The 27,361-nt window shown below is 45.2% G+C and overlaps 2 protein-coding genes across 3 annotated transcripts in view; one reads left to right on the top strand and one right to left on the bottom strand.

Annotated features, from left to right (window-relative positions):
- Positions 1-45: 45 nt before the first annotated feature.
- Positions 46-17,853, bottom strand: LOC8041204 (eukaryotic translation initiation factor 3 subunit L). The gene is made up of 19 exons (XM_029967533.4): positions 17,691-17,853; positions 17,454-17,499; positions 15,399-15,528; positions 14,288-14,364; positions 13,997-14,052; positions 13,768-13,837; positions 13,045-13,118; positions 11,091-11,171; positions 10,594-10,684; positions 9,633-9,787; positions 8,494-8,664; positions 6,124-6,257; positions 5,910-6,042; positions 5,017-5,090; positions 3,866-3,926; positions 3,537-3,578; positions 1,858-1,950; positions 1,405-1,485; positions 46-146 (listed from the first exon to the last, which is right to left on the bottom strand). Exons 1-19 carry the CDS (start codon positions 17,724-17,726, stop codon positions 114-116), a joined length of 1,638 nt encoding a protein of 545 aa, XP_029823393.2. The 5' UTR covers positions 17,727-17,853; the 3' UTR covers positions 46-113.
- A 2,534-nt stretch (positions 17,854-20,387) lies between these two features.
- LOC115309321 (E3 ubiquitin-protein ligase RBBP6) overlaps positions 20,388-27,361 on the top strand; it is a 60,964-nt gene continuing 53,990 nt past the window's right edge. Inside the window, exon 1 of one of the 2 annotated variants that reach the window (XM_029967552.4) lies at positions 20,388-20,689. The gene's annotated coding sequence lies outside the window, so the exon portion shown is untranslated. The remainder of the gene's footprint in view (positions 20,690-27,361) is intronic. The other variant, XM_040221232.3, reaches the window with a different exon arrangement.

Here is a 27,361-nt window from a genome sequence, read left to right as displayed (position 1 = left end):
GGTCTAGATGCGAAGGTCCGTTCTCACATCCTACAAATGGACATATCAGAGTTTAGTCCCAGTTTTATTGATTGGAGACAGAAGAGATATAACTTGAAGTGTGCCATGGTTGCTCAGGCTTGCAGCGAAGACAGGGTACGGTACAGCTGCCAAACAAAAGACTGACATTAAATCGATTTAACACATACACTTGTACACCAATACAAAATGTCTGCGGATACTCTAAAATCTAGAAACCTTATGATTTTTCTTTTTAGTATATTCTTTAGTTTTTTTGTAATGGGAGAGTGTCTGCTGTAAAGTATATGTAATATTCGCGGGATTAGTTACATCGATAGAATTTGCCCTGAACTGATTTTTGGCGAAATTCTGTGCCTACTGGTTTCCACATATGGTTAAGGGGGGACACTACCCAGAAAAAACAATTTCTGCAAAAAAAGTTGATTTTGAAAAATGTCATATTTACATCCACCAACATCTAGAGAGTATTCCCAGAAAGTTTTGTTAGTTTACACTGCATAGTTAATTTTTTATAAATTCTTTTCGGTCCACCGATGCTAAAGAAAAGGTAGAGGTTGGAGCACTTTGAACGCATTTTTCTCCATTCCACTTTTTGCCATAAATTTCACTTTAGGAAAACTATCGTTTTGTTATTACGCATCTTGGATTCATTTTTATGAGTTTCTCTGGGGTGAAATTTTAAGGGGAAGATAACTATGAGCTTGTATTTTTTATTTTTGTCATTTTTCATGCTCAAGAACTAAAAGTTTGGACAAAAGATGGAAATCTAAAAAACTGTATTTGTGTTTTAGTGGCTTTTTTGTCATGAAAGATGGTATAACATAGAAATATAGCTCCATAGTTATCTCCTCTGAACTGTCCTAATGCAATGTAACACATGAAAACGACAAATTTATAAGTAATTTCAAAACGATAGTTTTCCTAAGCAGACACGCCCACTTTCGTCTTTGAACGTTTGCAATTTTTTTTGTACTTCACCCAGGTCAACAAAAATTGGCAGAAATGTTTTCAACATCAACAGAAACAAGCCCTGTAAATATAATTTAAATCAGACAAGTGGTTCAAAAATTTACTTTTTTGGGTAGTGTCTCCCCTTAATACATACATGTGATCAATTTTTTTTTTTTTTTTTTTTAACTGTTTTCTGTTTACGTAAATTAAAGTCTGCCAACTGTAAGTCACTCGTACTGCTTACCGTTTATACCCAAAAAAAATAATCCAATTTTACAAAAGTAGAAATATTTAATGGACAAAACCCACGTAATAGGACCATCCTCACACATGCGTAACATTTGAGAACAATCAATTCACACACGACACGTGAACGTCCTCTGAGTCACAACTACAGACGCTCTTACAAGCGGCAATCCCGCCGCGCCTCACCTCCTCAAACTTGTGGTACTGGCGGATGTAGAAGTCTCCGTAGCGCCTGGCCACCTTGGTGTCGGCAATGTGGATCATGTCCTGAACGACATGCGAAATCCAATCCGTTAGACGAATGAAAGGCAATTTAGAACACCTACAAGAGGGAGATGTCGCTAAACATTTTCCCATCGGCTTTCACTCTCGCAAGCCCTCAAACCCGTCCCCTTGCGACCGTCGCTTACAGCGAGAGCACGCTAGCACCATCTATCGGACAACATTGGAACAATCCCACTCTACATACGTAGTAATGACATTTGGGGAAAGGGTAAGGTGGACGCCTCGTCTTCTAGGTCGTATCGTTACGACACACAAATAAGAGGGAAACCTGGTTGCGACAACCCCACCACCATGAAACGTCGACCCGACCGGTGCGCTCGGCGAACGAGCCGCCAACTCTTCGAACGTGCTCACCCCATCGATGAAGAAGTCCACGTCGGATCCGGACTGGAACTCTCCGTCGAGGCTGCTGGAGCCCTTGGTCCAGACCACGTTCTTCATCTTGTGCTGTGGGTCGGAAAATCGGAGACACAGATATAACATCTTGTTCTAACTAATCCAGACTGTATGGTTGACTAGATATAAAAGAATGCGCAAGAAAAAGAGAAAAAAACGTACGAGCCGTTTTTGGTATTTTGGCAAGTGATCCCAGACAAGCCTGACCGGAGAGTGGTTCGTCAATGTTTTTAGTTCGCTCGTTACTTGAATAGATCATTGTCTAATGTATAAATAAAAAAACAGAAGCCACCGAAAACATTGCTTAGAAACAAATTCTTGGGACGCAAAAAGTCGTAGTTCATGAAGAGGTGAACACCAGCATTTACGTGCACCGCCTATCTGATCAAGTTTGTTTGTAAATAGAGACGACTCTCATTAATTCAAACTTCAGGAGGCCAGGAATTTTATTTGAATTATCGGAAATTCATCTTATATTACGCAAGATAAAATGGTGGTTTGTTATAGGCATGGCTGCACACACAAAGCAGATATTCGATGACCTCCTCTACACAAGCCTACTAATCAACAGCAGTTGTGCCACACATGAAACATTGATGAAATGTACGAGACAAGTTCATTCGGCCCTGAGAAATGTTGTCTATCATGCTCTGGTTAGAGAGGCACCTGAAAACAAAATTAAGTTTGTTCATCCAGCAACTGTCTATTGTGGACTATTTGCCCCATTGAGCATGCTTCTTGCTGAGCACCGGTGCGCTGCGGAGAAGCAACACAGTGGAAGCGAGCTCCACGGGTGTTGCTTCTCTGTGATGCAGTGGAGCTTGGTTAAAAGGACGCTTAATGGGGCCACGAGAACAAAACAATATGAATTGCACGAAAATGCCGTTCTAATTAAACGGCTCATAGATACATTGAAAGCATAGCGGGACAACCAAAATTTTTATAATGGTTTAAATTTAACCAGAAGTATGAAATATACAGTTTGAATTACAGTGAGCCTGCTTTAGCTAAGGGTATAATAATAGAAGTTCAATAATTTGTACCAAGTGTAGATGCAGCTAAGTAGCCATAAATAATACTCTAGCTGACAATTGCACTACTATGAGAATGTTCATAAAAAAAAGTCCCAGACATGGCACTCTGAGCGATTGTCTGCAATCTTTGCAAAGACAGTATTTCATCTTTTGAATCTGCTTGGGGCAGTACTCTACACAGAAAGGGATTCTGACTTCCAGTTTTATCCAATTAACACAAGCTTTTACTACTATCAGTACAATTTGACAAATAGTGTATAAGATGGCTAGTATAAAATATACGTACGCTACAAAAAAAGATGCGTTTTTTGTATTTCGGACATAACAAGCCATTAGAAAAAAATATTGAGGTGTATACTAGCCTAGCTTCTATAATTCAATGAAATGGCCAAAATTAAGCGATAGAGGGACAGCCGTTTTCTGTGTAGAATCCTAATGCAAAAGTAAAGTTATCCTTGTGGAGCCCAAAAAGGTAAAAAAACATCCATATTTATATAATTTTTTTAAAATGGGCTTGCAGGTTTGAAATGCGCGTCAGAGAATCGTGAATCAGAAGATGTTGCTTTCAAAATAGTCTAAAAACCAGACAAAAAAGTGACTCACCTTGAAGCTCAGCAGGTGGCAATGGAAACTGTCAGGCTCATTCTGTAAAAAGAAACACAAAACAAAGAACATAAAAAATGAGTCGTAAAGGGCTTCTTGGAACAACCAAAAAGTTGTTTGCTTCTAAACAACAGGAGCACGGGCCAGTGGTTTGAGTAGCAACCATGCGCACAGCAATGAAAATGAATCAATAACACTTCAAATGGGACTAAACGGTAGTAGAAAGGCCAATTAAAAAATTGTTCACACAATTTGAGGTAAAATATAAACGGGCCTCGGCACATTATCGCAATATATCCTATAGAAGTGCAGAAGTAGTGCTGACTCACCCCCTTGTCCAAGAAATTGGCCAGCTTAGAAACCGGCATGGTGGTGTACAACTTGAGGAAGCTGCACAGGCAAAATCGCACCTTCTAAGAAATCATTTCTGCAGCATTAAGACCCATTTACACGGAGGCGTTTGCACATGTTTTCTTGCGTTGCGCCACGAGCCGTCAGTACATCTATGCTTCGAATGCTGCGTGAAAAGCTACTCCTTGAATTGGTTGCCACTCCATACGAAGCATAGATGTCCCAGTGTTCCTCGACGCAAGCTTTAGAAAGATGGATAGAAACGACAAAAACAAAAAAAGTTAAGGAGCTCCTTTGAACTATCGTCCACAAAGCATTAAGGCTGGTTCAAATAGCACTCTTTTCTAACGTTAAGCATGTCACCAAAACAGTTGTGTCTCTAATGTTGCCCCATGCCAGGCAATCTCCTTGAAAGGGTAGCCATGCTTGACGTAAAGCTCAAATGTCCCAATGACTTGTGCGTAAGCAGACGTAAGCTTTTACAATGCGACATAACGTAAGGAAACGGAGCTGTCTGGACCAGCCTTCAGAGATACGCACGAATATGTGGGCAGCATGACATCACGGTGTCGAATCGCGTGACATCGTGCGACGTGGTGGTTGAGGGACGTGATGTCGAATCACACTATGACTCGACACCCAAAGCTCCTAGATCTAATAACTTTTGTTGGTACTCTGCACTGACCTGTAATCGAACCGACTGCGTGACCATCTGACTTATATACTCTGTTTCACCTTATGTTGTACCGCAGCGAAGGCTAGAAGCGCGAGCTCACAACATTGGCAGCTGCCCTTAATGCACGAGAGCTCGTGCCGCCAAGATGTGCCCTAGAGCAAAAAGCTCGCGCTTGTAGCCTTTCCTGCGGTACATCATAAGGTGAAACAGAGTATAGTGGCAGCCTGCTAAATTTGGCGGGACATTAGACCACTAAATGTAGCTTATGAAAACACGGTAAGGCTATGTGACAGCTACGCAAAATCTATAACTTCACATCCGTTAAAATTCACTTCACACTAAAAGAAATCCTTTTTCTATGTAAAACGGTGCGCCCAGCGAGGTAGTGGTGCTCGCAGAGACTATCAGTCCCACGAAGTTCTGCGATGAGGCGACGACAAAGAGGTGGCTTACCTGCGGATCGTGGGGAGCATAATCTGCCCCTGAACTTCGCTGAGGAAAACGTTCAGCTGCTGCTCGAGCGGTTCCTGCGCAGTTGGGCGACAACTTGTTCAGTGCACCAGCAATAGACACATAACGCACCTTCTAGGCAGTGTTCCGGGGTTTTGGAGCTCAGTTCGTCTGCATTCACTTCCCGTAAATTCCCAAAACAATACAAAGTTTTAGTAAGTCGTTCCGATACTCCCGATAACGATATGACGCGTGCCAAAGGTGTTGGCAGAGTGTCGGGCATCGTTGACGGAACCATCTACTAAAACTCCCTAATGCTGGCTTGGAATTGGGGGAAAATGTTTCACTAACAAAAACGCGGCACCATGACAAAGACATACTTGAACCTGGTTACATCGAACGTGGGCATTTCGAATTATTGTCCTCCGGTTGGAACATCCCCTTGAAATTAACTTGCACTCAGTTCATAACTAAAAAAAAACTGAACCCGGTTTAGCATTTGTTTTTCTGCGTAAAAACTCTGGTTGGCATACTACATTTGTGGGCTTTGCAGACCGATTTTTTGCCACACAATTTTTCGTCGTAGTGCTTCGATTGATTTTCTGCTTCCCCAACGCTCATCTTGTAAGCATCGGCCGTCACACTGTTGGGCGGTTTAAAGAGCGGCGACCAGTTCGCACTTTCCACTTTTCTTTCCCTTCCTCCTCTCCCCCTTCTACCCTGTCCACCTTGCAGAATCTCGAGTCTGGTCATCGGCCTTTAAGTACGACCGCAGCTGACGCTATGACTCGACAGAGCCAATCACGCAGTGACAAAAATGCATCAACACGGTGCTCGTTGGCTAAATAAACAAATAATCCGGGTTCGACCGTGTTGTGCAAAGATGCGCGACCAACCTTGGAGAAGTTCTTCTGCTCTTTTGGTGGCTGCTTGTCTGAAGACGCGACCGGGGGTGTCATCACCGGCGGCACCGGATTCAGGAACTTGGGGCACGCAAACGTGAACATGTCTCCAAACTCCCCCTTGTCCCTGGGGGCGAGAGACGGCGCAGGCGTGTCAGGGTACGGACGACTGTGGGTGCCGAGGGGGGGCGGGGAAGGTTGGACGCACCCTTTCTGCATCTTGTTCATGCGGTCTCCGTACTTGTCCTTGAGCTGGGACAGGATGCTCTCGTCGATGCGTTGGGGGTGCAGCGTCAGGCAGATGGCCAGGAGGGCATACATCTTCTCCGTCTGCTTGTTGATCTGAATGATTGATTGATTGGGTTTTAATGGCACAGAAACTACCTAGCCCACGGTACTTGCTGATCTGATCGAACGATTGGGTTTTAATGGTACAAGTACTACCAAAGTCACAGAGCTTGTTGATCTGATTGATTGGGTTTTAATGGCAAAAGGGCTATCAAGTCCACAGAGCTTGTCGATTTGACTAATTGATTGATCGGGTTTTAATGCCATGAAAACTACCAAGCCCATAGAGCTTGTTAATCTGATCGATTGACTGATTGGGTTTTAATGGCACAAGGACTACCAAGGCCATAGAGCTTGTTGATCTTTTTGATTGATTGGTTGGCGAGGTTTTAAGGAGGTACACAACTCTTTGAAGCAAAAACACGCAGAAAAAATTACATTTTTAAAATTGTGCTTTTGAGGATACAGTAGGCTTGCAATAATTCAAACTCAGATATTTCCTACTTCTAGTTAATTCAAATAAATTTTTAAATTTTGGTTGTCCCACTGTTTACAGTGTATAAGCCACTTGATTCTAATGGCTATTTTCTGTAATTCATACTTGTGCAATGCATAGAGTACACAAGAGACAACATTTTTGAGGGATAAATAAACTTATCACGTACATTTCGCCAATGTTTCACATGTGGTATATCAGCTTGATTAGCAGGTCTGTGTTGAGGAAATCATTGAATATCTGCATTGTATGTGTAGCAATCTATTTAGCAAATCATAATTTTATCTGTGAATTAATGCCGGGATTTTTCCTGTCACCCAAGTATTTACACAAAAAAAAACCTGTTTATTTTTCAGATATTGCTATGAAAGTGGAGAGAAATTGGTCTGCAAATGTTTTTTTTCTCTTATTTCACAATACACATTTTACACACATTGCCATTTTATGGAAGCCATATCTCTACGTGTTTGCACTGTACAACCAATGTTTGTGAATTCATTTTTTTTCCTGGTAGAAGAGTGAGGTATCCAGTAAGGTGTATAAGTGTGGTAAAGTAGCTCTTTTTTATGTGCCTCATCCAATAAGGCGTATAAGTGTGGTAACTAACTAAAGCAGCTCTTTTTTATGTGCCTCCAACATTTCTCGCAACAATTAGTTTAAAAACAAAAAAATGTTGAAACTTATAAATCATTGTAGAGTTTTCGTTTATACATTATTGAATTTTGTAGACCTTCTAGTTTACTGAGATAAGTTTATTTTCTGATTTCAATATTTGAATTTGTCTTAATCCTACCCATAATATTTGAAGATGAAATCCTTAATAATATTCAAACTAATCAAGCTACAAAAAAAAAAAAATCTGAATACATATTTGCAATCAAAATGTAAGAGCAGATATGCTAGGAAACTTCCATTCTAATTGTACCACAAATAAAGAAAAAGAAAGCTCTAGGAGCAGTGTATCTAATTAATAATACAAATACTACCAAGCCAATAGAGCTTGTTGATTAAGACCGGGACAGCAACTGAGCTCACTCCCTCTAGAGACTTTCATTATTGTCAGAGGCATCCCCCACAATCAGTTCTTTTTCCTATCCAATGTCTTCCCAGGCGACTTTTAGCAATAACTCAAAGACTACAGCCAAATGCTACCATTTTGCGGTACGGTCTAAATTTGAATTTAAGTCCGGCGCTTGGTGTTTGCACCATTTCTTGCCACTCAGAGAGAATGTAAACCCTCTTGCAAACACACATAAAGAAACCTTGTTTTCATAAACTGGCTTGATCCCTACCACTTGTCAGTCCGATTCCACTAAAGTTCACAATGCCGGCCCCGACTTAGAATATGGACCAGGCCAGAGACTTAGAATATGGTCCAGGCCAGAGACTTATAATATGGTCCAGGCCAGATTTTACCTTCACAGATCATCAAGTTTAAATCAGTCAAGATTTTCATCCATGGCACTACTGTACTCTCTTAAGACTGGAAGATAGAAGTTAAGAATGATCCAGAAGCTCTTCCCACACCCTCATTACCCCAAGCCCTCGTTCCTCTCTGCGATGTGCAAGTAGTCCGCTATCGAGGCAGACGTCGCATTGACCACATGTAACTCGTCGTGGCTAATGCCTTTCCTGGTTGGTCCATAAAGCGATTCAATGCCGTGGCTAATACATGGGGGCATTTATCTGGCGCAATGTTCAAAGAGTGATACAACACAACAAGAAACCAGAGGAAGCCCACAACCTACTATGTCAGTGCCGCAGTGGTCCAGGCGTGACAAAGCTTCAATTTACCTGGTCCACTTGGTAAGACCGCTGCTGGAACATGTGCTTGGTCCGCTGGATGTAGACCAAGATGTTGGAAAAGGTGCGGATGGCATCCGCATAGCGTCGCATCATGAGGTATGCAAAGCCCACATAGTAGTAGGTCGTGATCTGGCACGCCGGCACCCTCGAATACAGGCTCTGGGAGGGTAGGGACAACCAAAATGCAGGTGAGAAGCTTCAGCAGATGACCTTAGGCACAAAAATGAAAGACGTTAAGAGCGAGCTTGCAAAAGTAGGGAGAACCAAGAAGAAAAGTGAGAAGCTTCAGTAGACTCTAAGTACCCACAAAGGACATAGTAGGAGCATGCTTGCGAGGGTAGGGAAAACCAAAAGAAAAAGTCAGCAACTTCAGTAGATGGCTCTAGGTACAAAAATAGAAGACTTAAGAGCAAGCTTGCAAGGGTAGGGACAACCAAAAGAAAAGGTGAGCAGCTTCAACAGACGACTCTAGGTACAAAAATGGTGGACTTAGGAGCCAGCTTGCAAGGCTTTGAGGACTAGAGTCAGAGAAATAGTAGACCTCTTTAAGCAGAATACCCTCGAGTGAACAGTCTGCATAATTGAACTAGCAAAATGTCTTTTCGGTTTCTGCATGTCTCGATAATGATGATGTTTGTGAATTTTATAGCACAACAGGAATGGGGACCACACTGTAGCTGACTAGACGGCCAGGGTAGTACAAAGATAGCTTTGTTACAAACCAAAAACTTCTAAAACCAGGTAAGGCTAGATATTATATATAAGGCAAGTGCAAATAGTGAAGGATATTCTGCTTCCACATTTCCAAAATGGTCTTCTTGTCTTTTGATAAGCTGTTCTATTTCGCCTTGTCCCTTTCGGGTTCCACTAAACTCACAAAATTGACATATATCAAGCACATCTTTCCATAACAAAGGGATTTGTTGCAAGCAACTATAAAAGCCACTCTTCAAAAATAGCCGAGTCACAGTTACTGGAGCTGTAGCTAGTAACTACAGCAACTCAATATGGTTTCAATTTGTGTCTTGGCAGCTCCGGTTGCAAGAAAATCGTATCTCGTGGCCGTCCAACCTATCCCCCCGTTTTTTTGCCGTCAGAGTCGATAGAAGACAGTGTTTCCTCCGCACCTTCTTGTTGAGCTCCAGGTTCTCAAGCACCTTGATGGCCTGGTAGTAGTCTCCCAGGAGCGAGTGCAGCCTCAGCAGCCCGATTAGGCTGAAGTAGCCCAGCATCTTGTACAGCGGGTGGCGCCCAAACTCCCCGGCAACGTTGTCGGGGTCGCCTGCGCAAGTGGAATGATATGCTCCACGAGGGTCTCAAAAACACAGAATGCTCAGGTCTCCGGCCTCTGCTGGACTGTTGACTGTTCCTCGAAGTTGAACTAACTATGGCATTCAAATATTAAAACACCGTCTACCATCACCACTTGACAACTTCTTACGGAATCAAATCCACATGTAGGACATACGGCTCCCAAATCAATAAAAAGTGTTTTCACAATGTTGTAATAAAAACCACAACAGTTTGTTTTGTGTTTTTTCTTTTTTCGTTTTTGTGCCTTTTCGGAACACATGTTAGTTGTCTTTTCGCTGTTGTCGTCTTGTTGTAGCTTGTTTTGCCATGAAGACAGGAGACTAGACCTTTCGAGCCAACAGCTGTTGTCTGCCTGCCGACATCTGTACTAGTGTCGATGCAAATAAGATGATTGATTGATTGAATAACATGACTGATTGATTGAACTCGAAAAAACAATGAGCTCCCAAGGAAACATTTGCCTTTAAAGTTTATTTGGTGACATAAGTGCCGCGATAGGACAGGTATGCCACAAGAAAATGCATGTCACAAGGATATACGTGTACAAGGAGAAACATGTCACAGGGACACGCATGTCATGAGGATACACATGCCACAAGGGCTCTCATGTTATAAAGACACTCGTGCCACCATGAAACATGTCAAAAGGACACACATGTCACAAGGACATGCATATCACAAGCACACGCACGTCACAAGAACACACACTTTACAAGATAACATTTGCCGTTGCAAAACTGAGATGAAGCGAAAAAGCAAAAGCTGCCGACTCACCTCCCTTGGTGTAGACCTCCAGCTGGAGATTGATGTTAGACTTGTCCACGAGCGAATGAAGCACATTAAGCACGCTGTGTACGTTCCAGATCTGGGGGGGGGGGGGAGGGGGAGAAGCAGGAAAGTGCATGATCAAGGGTAACTAGACTCCTCCACCAAAAAACAGACTGCGTGAGTGTGTGTAAGTAAGCACGTGTGAGTGAGCCAGTGTGAGTGAGCCAGTGTGAGCATCTGAGTAAGCACGTGTGATTGAGTAACTCTGAGTGCACATGAATGATCAAGAGTGTGTGTGTACAAATGAGTCAGTGTGAGTGTGAATGAGTTAGCATGTGTGTATAAATGTGTGTATGTGTGAGTGAGTTGAATTATCATGTGCTTGAGTGTGAGTGCATAGGGGTCAAGCCTGTAGTTCCGAAGTAGCTACATTTAGCAGATCTTCTGTTGGACTACCCCCAACCCCCAAAATGAAACGAAAAAAAGAAAAGAAAAAAACATACCTTGGGATTCTGGTTGAGGACTTCAATCTCCTCGGCCGTCTTCTTGTTCACGTTGCTGCGAAACTGACTGAAGGACTGGAACTGCACATGGTGCAGAGAGGAAACGAAAGCTCCGTTGAGACCTCGGTGCAAATTCTCCAAGAAAACTTTGGTTTAAAAACATCAAAACAGCTTCTTGAGCGATCACTGATATGTGCACGAGTCCCTTTTTCTCCAGCAATAAACACGTTGCAAGGACGATACGCGGCCAGCAGCAAATGACGAAGGCATGTTCACTCCATGAGAGTATAATTTTAGGGAACCCCCGGCGCCACTGTCGTCTTCGTTGCAATATTCACACCGTGTAAGAAACGTTTTCCTCTGTTTAGTTCCAATACAGTCAAAGAAGACGGCCACATCTAGCTAGAGAGTGACATTCAGTTTCAGTGCCTTGCACCGGTTCAGGTGAGGTGACAATGACAACTCTGACATACAATGGCTGCTTTGACGTTGCTTGAAATGTCTACTGCTGCTTTAAAGATAAGTAATTAGACCCAGTAACGTTGTACCCGTCCGTATGATCTGGACGTGTAGATCACGAGCACACTATGTTAGGACTTGAGAAGCGTGTACACCCAACCTCGCGTGATACCCCTAAAAAAAAAAAAAAAAGAGTCAAGCACGCATTTGAAGACCTTCCAGCAACCCAGAACAGCCTAGATTTGAGCCATTTTATGTGCATAGGTTTTCCAATTATGACGTCGCCAACCATCACATTTCAGTGACAAATCAGGCCCTAGCCGTCTCTTCTCCATCGTAGTCTCCTGTAGCTTCAATTTCTCAAGAAAAAGTATTAACAAAATATTCTTTTTTTTTTTTTACCGTGAAAAGGGTATCGCTACACGTCTAGGGTAACATTCAAAAGCATTTTCGTCTTTATGTAATTTCGGGGCATCTTCACAGCTTGCGCACAAATTTTTTTTTCTTATTGTCCTATCACGACCAAATTTAGCATGCATTTACTTTCGAATATATAAAATTTGACTACTGTACGGGTCCGGTTAGAATGCATAATTTTTTATATTTATAAAAAATTTATAAGAAAATTTTGTTAGCCCCTTGAAATTGGCATTTTTATGATTTTTAATTTTACAATAAAACAAGTCTCGCATACATTATTTTTGCTGCTCATTGCACTCAACGTCTTAGAAGGAGCAAATTAATTAATTTTAGTACACTCTTTTAAAGGGAAGTTGAAGAGGCTCTGTATTTGAGGAAACACATTTAAATCATCTTCATTTGACCTCCACAACCTCGAATATCGAAATTTATTTTTTATTTTGGTGCAAGAAGACTGAACTGCAGAAAATCATTTTCAAAGTAGCGCTGAAGGCCCTCCTTCCCGGCGCGTGACGTCACAAAAGTTTTCGGAATCTATGCTTTCGCGCATCTTCAGCGCCTATCAAAGCTATCCATGCGCACTCTTGCTATTCTTAAAAAGGGCAGAAAAAGACCTCACGACTGGTGCCAGTGCGGGCGAATATACCCGGCAAGCTTGCAATTGCATGCACAACCCTTGAGCGACGCGCTTGACGGCCAAAAGATGACATCACGACTTGTCGGGGTTTTTTAGCGTTTAGTTACATATTCGGGAAAAACAAACGTGATACTATTCAGATTCACGGGATAAAACTACGCTAGAGTCAACCTCTATCTCATTTTTGGAAAGAAGTGTTTCAGCTTCCCTTTAAGTCTGTTGCATGCCCTACGCGTGCAAAAGAACATGTGTATTGCACCCAGAGTAAAAAAAAGATGATTTACATGGAATCTAACACTGAATTTTTAAAGAGGACATAAAGCACCATGAACTGTGAAAATTTCACTCAGCTATCATAAATAAGAATACAAATGTTTTCCCCTGGCACCTGTCCGCTTAGAAGGTTTGCCGTCAAAAGTAACAGGAAATGAGACTTGCCTGATAAATGAACTCGTCAATGAGCTCCCAGAGCCACTGGTTGGGCAACTCCAGTGCAACGGGGCCATCAGTACCTGCACCCAAAAATTGGTCATGGAAAGTTGAGCGAAAACAAATTGCTCCTCAGAATGGAAGGATGCATGAGCAATGGAATCACTTTAATTAACTAATGCAACAAATATTGTGCCTGGTCTAATTACATTACAAATTCCTTTAAGTAGAAAAAGAGGCTATAAACATTATTCATGGAAGGCACTACTCTAAAGAAACATATTCAGGGAAGCCATCATAGAAGACACAACTACCCTAAAAGCTAAACTAAAAAAAAAGAAAGAAATTACATACGAGTTTTTATTGGTATTTATATGTTTCTTATAGAGACCAAACTTACATTTGTGTATGTCTCTTGTGAGCGGACACATAAAAAAATAAAAATAAACCATGCAATGAAGTGACCGGCTGCAGAGAAATTTCCCCGAGTGACGGATGCTTGCATAGGCCAGTCTCCTTGACAAACCCTCACATTGTAAGAGGCTGCCTCAAACACACCGGCAACTCCAGGATTTGACTGTCCGTAGGCTGCCTGCAATTACACCAACTTACCAACCTATCAAGCCCGGTTCCGACAGTTACGTCGTGACCGACTGTGCTATGACTGCCGCCGCCGACTTACGACACAAGAGTGAGTGTCTCAAGCAGCTTGAAGAAGAGAATGCAACTCACTCAGGATGTAGTTGAACAGGGCACAGTAGTTGTAGTAGGACTCGAACCGCTCGTCGATTTTCGGGACGCCCTACGGGGGAACAGTTGAAACCACACGTGGCAGCACCGATCAACCATCAGTCCAATGTTTTCAGGCTAGGCGGCGCAAGCTACCGCCCGCCACAAAAGTATGGCCGTCAACATCCGTTTATCCGTTTATCCGCTTACGTACGACCGCTAGACGACTCACCCGAGCGTAGATTTGGCGATAGTAGAGCTCCTTGTAGAGAATCATGAAGATGTGGTCTGAGAAAAAATAAAGAAAGAAAAAAGAGAGAAAACTCGCATTATGATTTGGGAAGGTTACCATCGTGGGTTTCGGTGACAAAGTGTGGTGGCTTTGTGAACGGTTCCAGACAACTACAAACGACCCGGGAGGTTTCCGTAGAAGCTACGAAATCTCTCCCGTCGAAACCACGAGCGCTTTTCCGTCGAAAAACAATTTCTGTTCCAGTCGCTCGAGGAATGAAAAGAACCTCACCGTCCAAGATGTGTGCCATCTCCTTCGAGTTGGGTGGTGGCAACGTCTGGAAGTACTTCTCCATCAGCTTGGCTAAGCTGCAGATATGTGCACAGGCAGTTCAGAGAGTTTCTTCCATTTCCGACATTCAACTGATCCCCGACACGTGATAGTTCTAGTCGGCAACAGGTCAGGAGTTCGGGGGAAGCTCCTCCAACCCCCTTCTATCTTACCAGAGCCAATGCCGAGAGGAATCGGCCCCCTCTCCGGTGTTCGTTCTGCTAAAGCTAGGGTGACCAGACGTCCCGTTTTGACCGGGACAGTCCCGTTTTTGAGGTCCGCCTCTGCCGTCCCGTCTTTTTGTCCCCATAAAAAATCATGTCCCGTTTTCGCAGGAGTGCATAGTTTCGAAATTGGCACAAAGAGAGTTCAAGCAAACCGAACCTATACCTACTAGTGACTAGTATATTTTACAAAAATAACCGTAGGTACTTTAAAATATTTACCCAGAGTAAAATTTAGAAAGCTGTTCTTGCCTGCAAACACTTTTTCTCGCGCGAAGAGTCGTGTGCAGAAATATTTTTTGAGTTACTGAATACAGCACGCATGTAGAATGTTAACGTTTTGAAATCGCAGTTATTGCATTATATTCTTTCTCCCAATCCCAATCTCCGAGAAGCCGCCCCCCCTCCCCTCCCCCTCTTTTACCCTGGGCTGGAATGTCCCGTTTTCCACCTTGAGGCGAGGAATGTGGTCACCCTAGCTAAAGCAGGAGGCAGCAGGAGCTTCCCCTGAACTCTTAACATGTCACTGACTATAGACCTACTGTACATTATACCTACAACTAACAAAGTAACGACACTAGAGTCTGTTGCAGGTTAAGCCAATCGTGACAAACGGACAGTTTCGTAAGAAGGGCTCATTCTGCTATTCTGAACATACAACGGGCTGGGTACCTTTGCCAGGTGACTCACTTGCCTGCTGCACCGGAGAACTCCCCAAAAAGAACACTTTTATAAACTGACTGATCGATCGAACTGCCCCAGAAAGCCGTTCCACGGCACAGCTGCAAGCAGGCTCCCTCTATGGAAGCGGGGACAGCGGCGGGGCACGGGGCCAGGCATGGACCTACTTGTTCTCGTAGATGTTCTGTATCTCAAAGACATTCCCTTCCTGGATTGCCTTCTTGAGGTACAGAAGGGTGCTCTGCATCGCCTCAGACAGCTTGTACTGGCCACCGTAGTCCACATCCTGCCGGTACCCTGAAACACAGACATTGCTTAGTCTACGTCGGAAAGGGACTCACTGATGAGACCATACTTTAAAGGGACCACGAAATGGGAGTTGGCGGTGAAGAAGCAGACTTTTCTCTCCACCTTACATATGCGTAATGTTTGTTCAGACACTTCACGTTCAAAGTTCATACTGAAAGGGTAGTCCAGCAATTTTTCGAGCTTTCCAAACAATCGGCAAATTAAAATCATGGCAAAGGCAACATTCAAATATGCCCGCGCGTTTCAGTGCCGTGACGTCGGTGCCAGGCAAACTGGCCAATTGAGCAGGCAGTAAAAAAAACAAATAGAATATGCGTAGCATTTGTTTTGTGCTGCTGAGCGGGGTGCTGAAACAAGGTTCCAAAGAGTTCATTTGACCCCTGCCTGCCGCTGGCTTCACTCGTTTATTGTTGCCGGTAGAGCGGTAGAGACTTTCAGTTTGAAAAACACGATGAGGACGAAACATGCAGATTCAATAACTTTAGGAACAATTATGAATTTGGCCTAATATTTAGGATAGTATTTCAGCGATGTTTGTTGGTGTGTTTAGCAGATTTTCAGGCAAATCGGGGACCACGAAGAAAACAATACATCAGCTGCGAGCACGGTGTACGAAAGGAGCGGCCACAGTACAACGAACGCTGCGATGCGATTGACAAGATAAAGTAATATTGGTGTGTACCCAAGTAGTACTCAATGCCCAACGTCGTAACTGAGAAAAAAAAAAAGTAGCGTCTTATTGTCATGGCACTTGTGCGCACGCGCTTTCTGCTCGACGCGTCTGCTCCGACCTCGACAGATGCTGGCTTGAATGCCGCGCCAGAAATCTCTCGGATTCAATGCATTCGTTAGAACTGTTCTCGCCGTTGGCAACGCACGCAAATAGTGTCAATGACGAAGCTGCATCAAAACGACGCAGATGCCAGGTTTTACATGACGCGGCACACCCGGAACACGACCTTAAGAATAAGCGTGTGAAACTGGGTCCGTGACAGCTTACCACCAGCCGGATATCGAAGAGCCATCTGGTGGCATCACCCGCAAGCAAGGAGAGGACTTTATTTGGCAGCTGCGACGCGTGGAGCGAGTCAGCGCTTGCTTGTGTCTTACATTTTCATTTTGTGCGTCTTTGTCCTTATGCGCTGCTTTTCTCCTTACGTTTACTGTGTGCCAATCTGCCCAGACTCAGACCCCTCCTTCAATTTATTCCGACAACTAGCGAACCAAAAAAAAATGCTTCATGGTCTCTGTGAAACGAGTCACAAAGTGCAATAACCAGCGGAAGTAAAATACATTCGGTGTTTGTTGTCATCGTCTTTATGGCAGACGAATCAAGGTCGTCAAAAGCAGTCACCACGGCGCTCGCGTCGCAAAAATCGTTCTCGAGCATGGATGGATGGATGAATCCGGCTGAGCCCTTTGGATCGGGCGGTAGCTTACGCCACCTAGCCATTTTGTTTTACCATTTAAGCTTAGAATATTTAAATGTGAAATCTATATTCACTCCGCGGTGCAAAGAAAGTGAGGCTATAAAACCCCCTTGCCATTAGCAGACTGATCAGACGCCTGCGCTTACACGTTGAAAAAGCTGCAAAATCATGCACAAAGCAGATAGGCGGGTAAATTCAGCCTCTTTTGCAACACCCGAAGTGACAGTAGTGATGACCACCTACAAGTGGCAACAGAAGGAAGTTGAAAATGTAACACGAAGCAGGAAACAAAGTATACTTCAAGCATAGGCATAGCTTTCCCTCGAATGCCCATTTTTACAGGCGAAATTTGACCATTATAAATAATCGCTATCTGAGCACGACAGTCGAGCCAGTAAAGAACACGGTTACACTTCAAAGATTCGTTCTAAATATGAGAAATAATGGGTAAGATAAAGGCAGAGCAAAGCGGTGGTCACATACCATGGACTTCTCCTTCGTGGATGGGATAGCCGTATGCGTCGAGGTACTGGAAAAAAAACAATAATCAAGTTTTGAAGTTTTTATAGTATCTAGACCTGGTAGCACGCTCGGAATACAGCAATTCGACGTTGAAGATCGTCTCGTGAAGCAGCGACATTTACCGACATGCGGGGAGGGTGACATACGGCCAAGCCGCCGGCATATTTTTCGGTATTCGTAACCACGCTCGGTGCTCACCTCGACATCGCCGTAGTCGTCCTGATCGCCGATCATTTTGGTGAGTGTTCGGTGACGTACGCAAACTCCGCGATTTAATGAACTGAAATGAAAAATTAACTTAAAAAAACGCTCGTAGACGACACACGGTCACAAGCCTAGCGCGGCGAGATCAGCGAAGGCTGTCCCTATTCGCACCCCGAGTGCGGATAGTGGTCGATTCTAATCCGCACTCCGAGTGCGGATAATTTTGGATTCTTATCCGCACTCCGAGTGCGGATTACGTTGGATTCTTATCCGCACTCCAAGTGCGTGCGGCACGGTGTAGTGCGGCGAAGAACTTGGCGTGTGGCTGGCGCGACTTGGACGCGGGAAACTTTGAACATAGTTACTTACGATGTTTGTGGTGTGACATTGGCATGTTGGCAGCACCAATTCCATAGACATGTTAATGGTTGTGCGGTGTTTAATTGGGAGGAGACCTGTGTCTCGGAATTAATTCAATTTCAAACAAATGCATAATCGTAAACATATAATTAAAACAGCGCGAACGAACACACCACTTAACCGTTTTTTCACAAGGACAAGGAGAAAGGGGACACAGACACAGCGCTGACTCACGATTTACTCTCTTTTTCGTCTTCTTAAAACACATCAACATAAGAAGACGCGACTCATCGCTGTGTTTGTGTCCCTTCTTCTACTTGTCCTTGTGTTCGTTTGCGCTGTTTTGATTATATGTTCACTGTGCACCACCGACTAGCTCACCTGCAAACATCACTACAAATGCATAATCGCATCTTCTTCTTTTTTTTTTTTTTTTTTTTTCGAGACTGATTAGCGTTAGGTGGTGCATTTGGGTAGAGATTGAACTGTACTCGCGCCTCGGGGGCATGAAAAAAAGCATGAAAGCAAGACGTAAGCAATCCTATTGTTCCTTCAGTATCTTTCTTTTTTTTCTTTTTGTTAAACAAAATATTATTATTTGCAAAAAAAAAAAAAAAAACGGAAGCTGGTTTAAGATTTGTATTATAACGCGCCTTCGCCATAGTCAGCACATTAACATTGTGTGGTGCAGCTGGTGCTTAGCTGATGGGGGCAGTAATGTGAGAACGGCGGGCGGCTAGCAAACAATTTTCAATACAGAATTGCCCCCGCTCGCCCCACCACACACACACACACACACACACACACACACACACACAGATGTTCCAAACTTCCGCTGCCGCCACGCCCAAAACCCGCAAGCTCAGTGTTTGGTACCCTCGGCATGTTTAACATCTTCGATCACACAACCATGCAAAAACATATTTTAACAGACATCACATCTATCGTCGTCTACTTACAAAGGTGCAAATCATTCTATTAAAAAAATTACAGTAACAAAGGGCCGGGGACTTATCAGGCATTCCCCCATCTAGTAGTATTGAAAGTGTTCGGAAGATTGAGCCGGAGGGGGGGGGGGGGGGGGGGGGGGGGGGGGGGCGTCCTTATTTTTAATAATATTGCTTACTGGAAAGGACTGATTTTCCTACACCCCTTCCCCCCCGCGTCCTTTTTTAATTATATTGTTTACTGGAAAGGACTGATTTTCCTACACCCCCCCCCCCCACCCTTTTTTTCCCTAAGCCACTGCCCCCACCACCTAAGCACAAGACAATACACGTCACAAATTGTACACTGTTCTAGTTTCTTTCTTTTTTTTTTTTTCTTTCGTCAATAAAAATATTTAACCCTACAAAAAAAATTTATCGCCAGATTTTTTTTTTTTTTTTTTTGGGGGGGGGGGGAGGTGGGGAGTGCTGATGTGTTTGGGATGTGAGGTGGGTAAAGGAAGAGTCCAACCTCCCCCGCACCTCCGGCCCCACGCACGCACGCACGCACGCACGCACGCACGCACATTGATAGCCTCTATCCGATCCCAGAGGCGTGAGTACCGTCTAGTCTGAAGCGCACCACCCAATGTTAATTTTTTTTTTTTTTTTTTTTTTATAAAACAAAAAAAAACAAAAAAAAAACATTTGCTTGAATTTATTCTAATTCTGAAACCAGAACCACCAATATTCCCATAGACTCGTCGAGGCTGCCAACACGCCAGTGAATCAACGAAATCACTTCTAAACCACTGTGTTCATAGCTTCCCGCGACAAAATCGCGCCACACGCGGAGTGCAGGTAAATAAGATCTAACGATCTAACGGCTTCGTGCCAACGTCTTCGTACCCCCGGTGCTACGCGGTGCTACGCGTGCGCTGCCCCCGGTACAGCGTCCGCACCTCCGCACGCAATCCGCACTCACGCACTCGGACTCGGAGGCTCGGAGTGTGGATAAGAATCCAACACAATCCGCACTCGGAGTGCGGATAAGAATCCGATCTCTATGAAGAATCCAAAATTATTCGCACTCGGAGTGCGGATAAGAATCCACCACTATCCGCACTCGGAGTGCGAATAGGGACAGCCATCAGCGAACGAGATGCCGAAAGAGAAACATGTCGTACCCAATGTAGCCGGACGTGAGCGCATTTTGGGCGCATGCTGTACGTAGCGCATAGAGATCGTACATAAGTACATAAAATAAAATTCACGTTGTGTAAAAAAAAAGTATTACTTTTTGGGGAACAAGTCATATGAGACTGCAAAATATATTAGAGAAAAATTAAATAAGTACACCTCGTTGGTATAATCAAATTTGATAATAAATGACGCAATCCAATCCAATCCAATCTTGTTTGGATTGCTTTGTGCCTGAAAAAGCGTCGAGCGTTTCCCCGTCGCGTGAAAGAAAACATCCTATTGTTAAGATAGAGAAAAAAAAAACATTAACAGTATGTGAGTCTTCGATAAACTCTAGGCGCCGTCGCGGACGTACCGCAAAGTGTCCTTTATTAACGTAATTTCACGTCGAGGTCGTGTTCAAATTTTTCCGGAAAAACAACTGCTAGGCCTAGGTTGTCTTCGCTCTCGTAGCTACAAGCAAGCCACTCTTCCGTCGTGATGTCTCTAGGGTCTTCGTAAACGGTGAGCTCTTCGTCTCTGCAACTCAGTAAAGCGTCGTGTTTCGTGAAAACGTGCTTCGTTTTCGCTTGGTGGTGCGTTGCGAAGGGGTCCCGTAACTTTGGGGACGAAGTTGCCTCGCTAAGCCTACACGGATTTTTTCTCAATCCAAAACATTCCAGACATTTTTTTTTCTTTTTTACTCGGTTGAAAGGCCGTTCGAGTAACCCTGATTTGTCGCACGAACTGGCGTTTCGATGAAAAGATTACCGGGTACTGTAAAAACGCTTTCCTGTTGGAAAAAAACCTGTAGTGTTTGTGTATTGCTCTTGCACCTGGTTGAGTCACGCGCGAAGCAACATTTTGCGCAAACATAGCGTGGTCATCTTGTAAACCCTGAGATGGGGAACGATAAAAAAACGGACGAACACAACAAAATCTCAAACGCAGCTTACTTTTATTGATAGGAGCATGCCAATAAATAGACTATCACACAAAAGGAAAAGAGAAAGGGCAAAAAAAAGAATTCAAAAACAAGACAGGCAACGCGTTCACCCCAGACAGCCTGAGCCAATCCCCGGCTCCAACACTTTCCGAAAAGGAGCCGACCACCCAAACAACAACAAACCCAAGGTCAACACACATGGGGTAATCCATGTTACCCCTACCCATTCGTCTCAAAAAAAAAAAAAAAATTATATTTTGAATGGTTAACGAACATTTCTAAAAGGGCCGCGCTATCATATTACCGATAGTTTTCGGCGGTCAGGTACTCGAGCAAACGGCTTGGCGTTCGCTGAAAAAAGAAGAAATTTTTTAATGGTTAACAAACATTTCGAGAAGAGCTGCGCTATCATATTACCGATAGTTCTCGGCGGTCAGGTACTCGAGCGAAGGCTTGGCGAAGATGGCAGCTGCCGAGTCCGACATCCTGCACTAGTGTAGCTCTCGCATGCGTCGGCAAAGGCATCATTCGCTCGCGTTGGAAGATAAACAGAACCGAGTGAGGTCTGTGTGTTGGTGCGCATGTGGAGTTGACGTGTCTTCATGAAGTCGGGTGGGCAGGTTGCACGCACCAGTGGACTACTAAGGACTACCCGGCAAACTAAATTTATAAAAAAAGAGAATAACTCCTGCAAGGAGGAGTCGTGTAATTGCATTGCATTGGATGCTTGTTTAGATCCTGATGGGCGTCTTGCACCTCCACTGTAGACGAGAAATTTATCCAATGCTGTACCACTAGTAGTTTATCCAATGCTGTACACCTAGTAATTTTACAGAACTGTATGCTGGTATGATGCTTTTCCAGATGGAAACAAACAGGCGTGATGATTGAACCCAGGGTTTTTGGTTTTTGAGTGCAAACTTTTGCTCACGCGGCCACTGATTGCCCCCACAACGAGCTGTGAACACCAAGTTGTGTGGAATTTAAAGCGGCTGCCTAGACTCGATGACTTGATTGTTGCATCGTGCAACGTGAAACATTCTTTGCCTGGTCGGGCATGTGTTCAGATTTCGATGAATCGCAAAAGTGAAGCCGAGATAAACATGAAGCCGCAAAGCTCGATGCCGACTGACTGATGGTCACGTGACCAGAAAGGTAGGCAAGGAGCGAAAAAAAAAAAAAAAAATCCAGACTAGCATTAGTATTTTCATTCCTGGAACTGCTATCAAGTTTATATGTCGGGTGTTAACTGATCAAGAGCGCTGCGAACATAGACGCCGAGCTCGCTAAAGTTCCAGAGTGATACCGGAACGTTTCACGTATGACACAATCAGTTGCCCAGCAATTTGCTACAAATATTTCTTTCTGAATGGCAATTTGGAGGTGGACGACAGTAGTAAGCGTGCCAAACGTAAAAAAAAGACCAAGAGGCAGCTTGACTGTAGATGCATGACGTTCCCCGCGTACAGCGGTGCGTCCCGATCTCGATTTCAGACATGAGTTGCTGCATCCGACGTTGCGGCACGACCGTGCGCAGGCCATCTCCGAACGGGACGCTGTCGTATCATGAGATACCATCGGACCTAGAGCTGCGGGCGCGGTGGCTGGCGGTAATCAACAGGGAAGGATGGCAGCCGTCCTGCTACTCCAAGGTGTGCAGCCTGCACTTCGAGGCGTCGGACTTTGTTGAAGGGAAGCGGCGGAGGCTGAAGAAGGGAGTCGTTCCCAGCGTCTTTCTGGGCGACCAGCCGTCGCTCGTTGCGGTCCTCAAAGAAAAGATCAGGCGTAAGTGCGGCGGGTCGGACAGTACGAGTGCTTTGGCGAAGACGAGACGCCTTGATGCCGACAGTCTGGTGACGACCAATATTCCAGTGACGGCCAGCAGTCCGGTTATGACCAATAGTGCAGTAACGGCTAACAGTCCGGTTACGACCAACGGTCCGGTAACTACCGACGTTCCAATGACAATCAACAGTCACGAAACAACCAACGATCCAGAGATGACCAACAATTCGGCATTCATATTGGGCATCGAGCACGCAGAAGATAGTCCGGGCAGCTTGAGACCTCCAGGAATCTTCTTGGATCCGCCAGACGGGCAGGCGGTCGAAGTTCAGTTTGCCGACAAGTCGATGCAAGTTGACTTTCGAGGGGCTGAGGCACCAACTAATCTGAAAAGACGCAAGTGGGCCCGGCAGATCAAAAACCTGAAGGTCCAAGTGGAACGGCTGAGGAACACTGCGGAAAGCTACAAGAGGGACCTGCAGGAGGTAATGGAAAACATGGACGTGGCGACGTTCCTCACCATACGGGAGCAAGCGAAGGAGGGCAGGACGGCAGCTGCGTTTCTGATGGACCAGGTGACCAACTTCTACAAGAGGTGTCCGCGGTGGACAGACGACACTGTCCGCCACTGCGCCCGGCTGAGAGACGTGTCTGTGCTCGCGTACGAACATATCCGGTCCAAGGAGCTGCTGAAGCTACCCAGTAGGAACTCTCTCAAGAGGCAGATTGCCGAAGTTGATTCGGGCGGAGCTAGCATTGCGAATATTGATGAGGCTGACCCCGCACTTCAGCCTGAAGAACACTCAATCGAAGATGCATCTGATTGTTGATATCCTTGTGTGGGTTAGGTGGTCCAAAACTGGTTGTAGAAAAAGCTGAGCGGCTCTGCCTTTTACAACTTATTGTCAGGCGTTAAAGTTGGTAGAGACTGCTGCAGTGCCAGTCTTGATAGGCTGCGATTCGTCATCGTCCCGGTTTGGTGTGTGGTAGGTCAACGGCACTGCCTAGAAGTGTACTCTCAACGGTCGAGTGGCGATATTGGATTTTTCGGGAGTGAATGGGTGCTGATTGGACGGGGTGATAATCCCAATGTTCCGAAACTCGTTTGTTCGTCTGTCACAAACAAGCTATATATTATGCTAGTCTCTGGTCAGCGGCATTTTCACATGATACTCTCATAGAATAAAAATGTTGGCTATTTGTTTGTGTGCATGCCAAATAAATTTCTAGCTCTTTCGTGAAATGTCAAAATTTCAATATCCCCACGCTTAAATGACGGGGGTGATTCACTGTAGCAAGACTGTTCATTTCTCTTCCGACTAGACGTATAGATTTTGACACGCTGGTGAAGGAATGGACTCGTCACAACAAGGCGCTGCCGGTTGAATACTCGGCAATATTTAGTACTGCCTCTAAATTTAGCATAATTTCAAGCCTACATTTTTTTTAAATTCCCGGGTCGGCGTCGCTTTTGCTACTCCAGCCGTCCTATGGTTCGCATTGTTTGCAGGCATTACCTCGTTCTTGCTTGGTCACCTTGCCTGTTTAGCACAAACATTCACAGGTATGCTTTCCATGTCAGTACAAAGGACACGGGCATGCTTCTTTTTGTGCATTTATCAGTTCAATTCAGTCAAACTGCGAAAGTGAGATCGCTTTTGGACAATCTACAGTTCAATCTGAAGTCCTTGCATAAATTACGAATCCAGATTCGCAAGCCTGTTGATGGCATAGAGACGTGAACACGAGTAGGCGGTATCGTCGCAGGAGTGGAAGCTGCTTCCAGGTTCCATTAATCTAAGCAGATGACTGCTCACTGCAAGGCGACAGCCGGCTCCTCTGGCCCGCATATCTGGCTCGGTGATGCACAGGTTCCCATAGAGTTCTTTCGCGTGCTTCTCTTCTTGCTTTAAAGGGGCGATGCAACAATATCTTCTAAGAATTTGCAATTTTTCATTTTTACATGTTTATCTTGCCAAAATGGATGGGGAAACCACCTCGTTTGTTTGAACTATCGAGATTCCATTGCGTAATAGCAAAGCAAAGAACGGAAATATCTCGCGATTTGCAGCCGCGGTGTGGCAGCTATGGGAATTGGGGCGTGGTGATGCACACCTGGGTACGTTGGAACGAGGTGGCAAGATGTGCCCTTATCAGCTCATTCTAATGCTCTGTCTTTTTATAAATGTTGTCATTTCAGCATGAGTAAACGCATCAAATATTGCCACGCGCGTATCCGTGCAAGCGTGCTCGTGGCCAAATGGTTATCGTGCTTGGCTGCCAGGCAAAGGGGCGAGGTTTGGTGCCTGACCGCAAATGCACCTTTTATGTTTCTGTAAACATCGCGTTCTGGTAAATTCGAAAACCCTGTTGGTTGTTTGAGGTCCGAATGTTCCACGCACCAAACCTTCTACGCCGATTGTTCCGGAAGCCCACGCGTTTACACAAGGGGCTCCGCGTGGCGAGCCGCGGTCAGTCTTGCCTCGGCGCTCAAATCCCGCCGCCATCGACGCCTGTGATGCTAGCCTCCTTTTATTTTGTTTTGGGCCCAAGTTCGTCCCATTAAACATTTATTTTCAATTGTCATTCATGACAATATTCAGTTTTAGTGCCCGAACTGACAATGAACCACTTCTCTCTCGAGCCTCGCCCCGTTGCTGCTTCGTCAGCTCAACTCCCTTACGGCAAGCGCTTCTTGCCCTCCCCTCTCTCTCTCCCCACACCCCTCCCTCTGCACATCGCTCGGACCAACCTTCAAGGTTGCCGTGTGAATTGCAAGTAGAGGCATGCAACCCAACCGGATTCTCCCGTGCACCCGTGAACACGTCGCTATGCACGTGACTCGGAAGTCTGTGTAAGAGTCGAGAGCAATTGGGAGGCGCCCAAAACTTCCATTGTTTGGCAACTTTTTTAAAGAAGGTCTAACGTGCGCAGGCCAAATTGGTTTCAGTTCTTTGGTTCGGACGTGAAACAGGTCCTACAATTCTCCGACCGAAGTCGAAACGCCATGGCATGGCCCCGTGAATGCCAGTCACTGCTCTCTCATCGCACGGTTTGAGCATGTCTGCAGGCGGTTTTTAGTTCAACCAATCTGACAAGACGGTCACGCAAGGCAGATGCATGCCTCGAACAGTGTGACCACGGCTTCACAGGTCACGGCTGCTCCGGTAGGTTCGGCAGTTTGTTGGGTTATTGCGAAATAGAGTGATGTAGGTGTGGTGGCCACCATTAACCAGCAGACGACGGGGACGTTGAGAGTTTCAGGGACCTCTCCGTGTGCAGTGGCGCCGTCGATCCGCCAGACCGCAACGCTGTTCTTTGTGTCGAATCGCCGGTAAACGGAAGAACCTTTGGAATTGTTCCCGGTCGGAGGGGACAGATGCGAACCTTGTCGAGAGACTCGAAAAACGCCGCTTGCAAAAATGTCCTGTTTCCGACGGGTGGCAAAGAGAGACCCGCACCTTGTTTGCTGCTCATTCGTTAGGTGCTGGTCTGGACCTTCCCTCTGTTCCTTGAAAAAGGATTACCTCACACCTCATCTTGAAAAAGATTACCTCTGCATTACCCTCTACCGATCGAAATAAAATTGTTGCAACAGTGTCACCGTCCGGTGCGGAGCGAGAGGGGAGGTGCACTCGCCGCAGACCGCAACGGGGGTTCGGACGCCTGCTATCCCACAGTACGTGGGCTCCAGGGGGGGGGGGACAAAGACAAGGCACGTGACAAACTGAGCAGTAAAAACATTTAATAAAAAGCTAGTAAGATGGTGACAAAAGTAAAAGGGTAATAAGACAGTCTCAATCAGGCGGAAGAATACAAGAGAAACTTAGTAGCTATGGGCAAGATATAGTATACATAACAGGAGGAATAAGAATGATACCGCACTATGGCGCAGTCCTGCACGACGAGGCTCGCAGAGGCGTGGGAGCACCTGAAGTATGTCGCTTGCGATGGATTCCCTTTCGACGTGGCTGCGGCGCGCCAGAGGTGGTGGTCGTTGACTTTAGTCATTGTCGCGTCACGGACAGTCGAGGCACTGGGGCAGTCCGGCAGAGGAAGTCTGCACAGAGTAGGATCACAAAAGTAGCTGACGTTCAGTGTTCCGACGGGTCTTCCCCTTTACCGCGGTGCCCGAGGCTACGCTTGGAGCCAACAGGAAAAGCGGGTTGCGCTCTCGAACCTCCCAAGTCGACTGCCGCGCCGTTTCCCAGTTTCAACCGAATGGCGCTGTTTCCTAATAAAGTAAACAAAACACACCCGCTCCCCTACAATTGCAGCACGCGGCCATCCGTGGCTTACAACTATGCTCAGAATGAGAGTGACGTTGAGAGGCTCTGTCGTTTTTGTCCCTAGAACGGCCATTTTTCTTGAGTGAAGTGGGATGACGCATCGATTCCACTGCGTTCCATCTCTGCAAGTGTGTGCTCGATTTTCGAAATAGGCCACTTTTTTACTGGAGTGAGCAG

The sequence above is a fragment of the Ixodes scapularis genome, unplaced genomic scaffold, assembly GCF_016920785.2.
Source record: "Ixodes scapularis isolate PalLabHiFi unplaced genomic scaffold, ASM1692078v2 PGA_scaffold6__148_contigs__length_123643588, whole genome shotgun sequence".
NCBI classification, from domain to species: Eukaryota; Metazoa; Arthropoda; class Arachnida; order Ixodida; family Ixodidae; genus Ixodes; species Ixodes scapularis.
The sequence above is the reverse complement of the archived record's forward strand: the minus strand, read 5'-3'. Positions and strand labels throughout refer to the sequence as shown.

Coding starts and splice junctions, on each gene's coding strand:
- LOC8041204 (XM_029967533.4), bottom strand. CDS start 17,726: ATGATCGGCGATCAGGACGACTACGGCGATGTCGAG. Junction 14,365..15,398: donor CAGAACATCTACGAGAACAA/GTAGGTCCATGC, acceptor ACATATCTGCAG/CTTAGCCAAGCTGATGGAGA. Junction 3,927..5,016: donor ATGCTCCCCACGATCCGCAG/GTAAGCCACCTC, acceptor TTGCCTGTGCAG/CTTCCTCAAGTTGTACACCA.